The 6815-nt window shown below is 38.4% G+C and overlaps 1 protein-coding gene across 1 annotated transcript; it reads left to right on the top strand.

The window, feature by feature from the left end:
• Positions 1 to 330: 330 nt before the first annotated feature.
• On the top strand, positions 331 to 6815 carry LOC139734418 (caspase-7-like; the record flags this gene model as incomplete). The annotated part of the gene is made up of 5 exons (XM_071645205.1): positions 331 to 509; positions 1125 to 1399; positions 2697 to 2872; positions 5147 to 5291; positions 6580 to 6815. Coding segments are annotated over 5 exons (1011 nt in total), but the record flags the coding sequence as incomplete, so codon positions are not given.

The raw sequence follows: 6815 nt of genomic DNA, 5'->3' as shown, positions 1-6815 counted from the left end.
ATTCAGGTGAGTGCTATAGACCCGCGGGTCTCTTGTTAGATAACAGCTGCTGCATACTTGCTTGCATCACGATGGCACTGGTAAATTTGTTATAGCGTTATCACACACAGTGTAATAAGTACTAGCTGTGAAAAAAAAATGATAGTAATAATAATGATTATATTACAAACCTTTTAAAAGATTACACTGTTGACATTAATCTGCAAAAATAATGATTGCTCTTGTCCAACTTTGATTTTTGAAGGAATATCTCGTGAAGACAGCCCTAGTATAGAGTCCATTGACGTCGTACCGGCGATCGAAGAGTGCGTGAAAGCGGACGAAAATGTTTTCGATATCAACGAGAATTTCGACTTCGACTCGGACCGCGTCACCATTGACTCTGACATCATGACAATGGACAACATCCACGACGGCGTCGACGTGGTCGAAGTCGGGATCGGGAAGCGACATCGCCCGTCAAGAGAGACCATTCTGGCAGAGGAGCAGATGCTGTCCGAGAAAATTAGGTGAGGCTGATTTTTTTGACATCACTGTTCATTACTGGTCAGACACTGGTCTCCTCTAATAACCTTTGTTTGCTATTATCTAGATGGAAATTAGTTCCCTATTTGAGTTCACTTAATTTAATTTCATTTCTTTTCTATTTCCAAAAAAAAAAAATGTACACAATCATAATCATAATATTCTATGTTGTAATTCTATTGTTACTTGGAGCCACCCTTTTAGTCAAGCTCTACTTCATGAAGATGGTCCCCTGTACTTGGACTTATATTTGATGCATAGAAGTGTTCTCACTCATATGGGTAATTCATAACTAATTCCATCTTAACTTGAACGGTATTAATTTTGTTATACATTTATTCGACACTGCATAAAGAACAGCAACAGTTGTCATGGCGGAAGTACATGTCCCTGTAGTTTTGCGGAGTTTTTTTTTTTCTTTTCTTTTCTATTTCTGGTTATTCTCACCAGAGATTTTCAAAAAATGCTTTGTATCAGAAATTGTCAGAGAAATTCGCAGCGTAGGTTATACGTCATGCATTAACCAAAAATTACCCCAGTGATTATAGTAACAATTCGATCCACTCAGATGATGGTCTTCCTATCTTTTTCGCGTGCAGGTCCATGAACCTTGAAGAAATCAGCGCAAAAGTCACACAGTCCTCGCCTTTACACAGACTCAATCAGTCGGTTCTGTATAATATGACCCACACGAACAGGGGACGAGCGGTGATAGTCAACGAGACTCGGTTCGAACCAATAACCGGTGTTGAGGATCGCGGAGGCACCGATCCGGATATGAACGGGCTTGAGCGCGCGTTCGGCAAGCTCGGATTTCAAACAGAGATACACTCGGATCTCACCGTCCTCGATTTCAGGACACTACTGCACACACGTAAGAAAGTTCAATCTTCTTTCCTATTTTGAAGTAATTTGGAATGACCACTGCAATCGTTATCGCATCCGGTAGAAAATTACAGCGGAAGTATATATAGGATTCTTAAGTTTTGAAACGTAAGATTTAAACCTATTATCGGTTATCATATGACTCCTCATATAAGATTCCGTATGAAAAAAAAAGACAGCTATACAGTATACAGTAATCCAATAAGGCTCTTCCGTCTTCCCTATAGACAGCAGCAAAACCACAGGGCTATACTAGATAAAATATTGGAATTGCCAAGGCAAACAATTAGTGCAGAGTAGACACAAAATTTGATATCAGAACTCCTGCAATCTAAATACCCACAACTCACGACAGTCAGCGATTATGTCAATCCTTCAAAACACTGTAACAGAGAGGGAGCACAGAGTACATCAGGGGTTCTGTTTGGAACAATGCTTTTATTATGTATTCGTTCGGAATAGCACTCTGTTGAAATTGTGAAATTAGAATGGTGTATGTCGCTTGTTCTGTATTATTCAACAGTTTGAATAAAGCTCCGAGAGCACAACAGCTGTCTAGTATACATAACCTTGACGTTGATAGTTGATGAAGGATGAACATGTCCTATAGTGATAAAACATGCTCAATCAGTCCATTGTGTCAATGGTATTTGTTTGTACGTTATGACACTCTGTCAAGAAGTTATTGGTTCAATGACATCAGTACTCCCTAGTTATGTCACCCCTGGGCCAGGAGACTTATCTGAATCACTTAGTTCAATCCTATCTTGTGCTCTTGGGTTTAGTGATGTGATTATGATGCAAAAAAAGCGTGTATTATAAATTGTTAATCTATAGTTGCCGAAATCAAATTCTCAGCCAATGCACTCCTAGGATAAACTAGATATTTGAATCACTGGCTGTTGGAACATTGTGTACAGACATCAGATGCCAGTTTGTACAAGTGAGATATATCAGAGTGATTTCATCTTTGTTTGGCATAGCCACTTAAACACAACCTCGTTTGACCGGCAGTCGTATGTTAATGAGGCGAATCACATAGAGTCAGAACAATTATCTAACCATTTTATTGTAATCATAGGAGGAAAAAAATAATCAATTGCCAGGTCAAATCTTTATTATGTTTCCAATCTACCACTCCACAACACGAAAAGCACTGAGTACATCAGGGGTGCTATTTGGAACAATGCTTATTATTATGTATTCGAATGGAATAGCACTCCGTTGGGATTGTGAACACGGTAGTGTCACGTGACATTTACCATTCAATGATTCTTTCATTCCAGTCAGCACAGAAGACTACAGAGATGACGATTGCTTTGCCTTCGTCGTGATGAGTCACGGCGCTGATGGCGTCCTCTATTGTCGAGATGGAAAAATCCCCATCGAAGAGGTCGCCAATGCATTCAAGGGGTACCAGTGTCCTTCCCTCATCGGTAAACCGAAGCTTTTCTTCTTCCAGGTCAGTGACATTTCTGCTCCAACATTCCTGACCATCCCATTTTTTTTTCTCACCTCAGCCGTGTCTTGCCACTTTGTTGTCATTTCCCACCAATTAACATTAAACGTTCATTTCCATGCAGACTGATCATTGCGACACTGCTCGCACGTACTTTGGGCGTGACACGAATGCATCACGTTATAAAAAAACAACCCGTTGACGGGCAAAACACATGTCACAATCTGGGACAACCGATAGCTGTCTACAGCAAGGGGGAGGGGGGGGGGGGGTCATACCACGGAAAAAGTGCATCCTTTATTACAGTGTGCATGGTGCATTCTAAACATAAGAATAGTTCTTTTATTTAACAATGACCATCTAGATCCCTCGCTATATGGCTAGCATTGTAAAAGCGATGATCATAATGTATTATACGAATATTTGTTGTCATGTGAAGAAAAAAAAAAGTGACTGTGAAGATTAAGACGAGCCTTTGGTTCCCATTTAAACAAGAAGGAAACTATTTCCTTCCTTGAAACAAACAAGGAAATCGAGTCTTTGTCCGCTCTTAAACTCATCATGTCTGGCATACAGGCGACAAGAAAACCTCTGACACTGTCTGAGAGGGAAAAATGAAATATGCGACAGGCAAATTTCTTCAGTAATGATGCATAGAACAAGAGAGCTAATCGGTCGTTAATAAAAAGCGAATAAACAGAAGTAGACGTCCATTGACATATACCGAATGATGCCTCTACGACTTGCCGACGTCTCTTTATCTCTTTCCGCTAACCTTTTATTGCACGTAATGGACCATAACAACGGAGCGAATCTCCGTCAAAAAAAAAGAAAAGAAGGAAAAACCGACCATATCGCACATGCATAAGTAAATCAGTCTCAGTGAGGTTGCATTTCATATTGCGTGCATCAGATGTTGTTCTGTTCTGTTTCCACTTCTGATGGATGTTTGAAGTGCTGCCCTTACTTTTGTGAAGTACACTTTAATCTTTATCTTTTTTTTTCACCTTTAATGTGTGTAGACCGTTTGGTCTTTCTCATTTTGATGTATGCATTATACATTATATGCGCACAGCTGTATTATATACATGTATATCTCCTTCCTTTCTTCCCCTCTCCCTCTCTCTCTCTCTCTCTCTCTCTCCCTCTCCCTCTCTCTTCTAGGCCCATTTTATATCTTTCTGAATTCCGACTATATTATAATTGGCAGGGTAACCCACAATCACTGACAATGAAACGAAAAGTGATATTTCAATATCGTAATGGAATGTGGGTTCATCCTAAGAAGAAAAATGCTATAAAAAGTCCTACATTTCTGAAGGCACATAAAAAGGTCGTGTCCGAGTATAGGATACTTGTGGATGAAATGTTCATTTAGGTCTGTTTAAACATGTAAATGCAGAGGGAGATTAAGAAACCTAAAGATATTGTAATTTCGCCAAGCTGTTGCCAAAAGCGAATGTTTCTGGTAAAATTTATCAAAACGTGGGGATGTGCAAACGGTGGCAACTTTATAGCTGTTAAGAGAAAACTCTAATATTATCACATAGATTATCATTCTCTATGAGTGAGCTTGCAATATGTATGCAAACTAGTACGACCATAGTGACGACGATACCAGTAATAGTGATGATGTACACGATTAAATCCTTTAGAGTTGACGAAATTCATGCCGTTGAAGATGGATTTGATGATAACGATGGCTATATGTTTAATACGATTACAAACAAGATGTGACGGAAGGAACATGATGACAGTGTTATGGTCAGAACGGTATTAACGATGGTAACCGTAATAACAGTGATGATACTAATGGTTACCATTACCATGGTTGCCGTTGTGATAACCATGATGATACTAAGATCAAGATGGAGTAAAAAAGAAGGGGGAAATCCATGAGTAAATACATTACATGTTACTTGCATTACAATACTATTAACACTAAATTACAAGGAGTACGAAAGACAGGTATAGATAAAATGCTAGAAAGTAAATCAATATTGGTTCTTTAATATGCCTACATAATATTCATGAAACTATTGTTAAAAGACATGCGTCTTTATGTTTTACATTAAAAATAAACTGCGATGGTAGGTCCTAGAAATGAAGCGGAAAAGGTCGTCAGAAAGAAGGGGAGGGGCACAAACTGAAACAGTGAAGATGCTAATTTATAGAGCGTAATGATGACACCAATCATAATTATTCTGATAATGACAATAACAATGACAATGGCAGCGATGACGATTGCTATACAAATTCTTCTATTCCCAACCAAAGGCGTGTCGAGGTTCTTGGTTTGACAGTGGCGTGCTCACTACCAGTGCCGACAACTTCGACGAGCCAGACGCGGGCAAGGAGCCGCAGCTCTCCTACACCATCCCGGTGGAAGCGGATTTCCTCCTTGCTTACTCATCGCCACCAGGTAAGACAAAGACCTCTTGTGTTAAATCGATTCTCCACTGGTGGGTTTGATTACATGTATATCAAGAATGCAAGATTTAACAAAGAGAACGATGAAACACAGATGTTTATTGTGATACAAGTGAAAATCCTCTTGAATTTCATATTAAAGGTATGGTGTAGTTTTGGTTGAGATGGGGATTCAAGATTTATCTGTTTGCAAGATAATTAGAAATCACTTATATGAAATATGAAAGAGCATATTCTAAAACAAAATAAAGTTTATTTGATGAAAATCGGTTTAGAATGCCTAAGATATTCTAGTACAAAGAAAAACAAAGCGGTCCTAATAAAAGGTACATTGGTCCCACCTTTTATCAAGACCTTTTGGTTTTTCTTTGTTTTTGGATATCTCGGTCATTTCAAAACTAATATTTTCATCTAACAACCTTTGAATTCCTTTTAGAACTATATGCCCTTTAGAATTACATAAGTGGTTTCTAATTATCTCGCAAAAAATTAAAATCTGCATCCCGTCTCAGCCAACTATACCATCCCTTTAACTTGTGTGTTGTAGAATCAAAGATAACGATTAACGTGAAAGTCTGCGAAAAAAAAAAAGATTTTTATGTGTACAGAATAACGAAGAAATAGAAACTTCAAAAATTAGTAAAGGAATAAAAAACGAGCATTCTTTTTAAAAGCACATTTTAAGAAAAGAGAGTTATATCCCCTCTTTGGATAATGCTCGATTTGGCTATATATATCATATCATTTAGAGGAAATAATAGTTTCTTGATCATCGACTCTATGGCAACACTTAAATCATGTAAATATGATTTAAGTGTCTAAATATGTAAATCATATTCTCATAGACAATGAGAGACTTGTGAATGGATAATAACATCACTTCATCTTACCTGCATTTTTGATTGTGACAGATTTTCATTTTTTCATGTTTAGACCGTGAAAGTTTAACGTACTTTACTTTCCTGATTCTAGTCCAGTTTGGATGTAATGTTACTCTTCAATTCCTATGAATTGTTCTATCAAACTAAGCTTTGATTTACAGGTGATGGCTCCCTTGAATTCGGCAAATTGTTGAGTTGTTTTGATTTGACTTGATGAGACACAAAGAAACGATGAATTAGTGGTTAAAAAACAAATTCCCATTTTGTTCTTCTAAACGAGCGTTCAATGATTTGACTACTAGAACGAGTCAGTCAATAAATCATTTTTGCCGAAAATAACATAGTTATGCCTGCTTTACCTCGCGATTCAACTGAAAGTAACGTTCTCGAACTTTGCAGGTTACTACTCTTGGCGTAGCCTCAGCGAGGGATGCTGGTTCATTCAGGCGTTGGTTAAAGCCTTCGAGAAATACGGTACGTGCATGGAGCTGGTTCAAATGATGACCCGCGTGAATAGGACTGTGGCGTACAGTTACGAGTCGAGCACACGGGATGCTCGTCTCAATGGTCTGAAGCAGATGCCATGTTTCGTGTCTACGTTGACTAAAGAGGTCTACTTCACTCCCAAGAAATGA

Source organism: Diadema antillarum, unplaced genomic scaffold (assembly GCF_040938485.1).
Source record: "Diadema antillarum isolate AM-2024a unplaced genomic scaffold, OU_Dant_1.0 seq00000525_RagTag, whole genome shotgun sequence".
Taxonomy (NCBI): domain Eukaryota; kingdom Metazoa; phylum Echinodermata; class Echinoidea; order Diadematoida; family Diadematidae; genus Diadema; species Diadema antillarum.
Note: the sequence above shows the minus strand (reverse complement) of the source record. Positions and strands in the feature narration are given on the sequence as shown.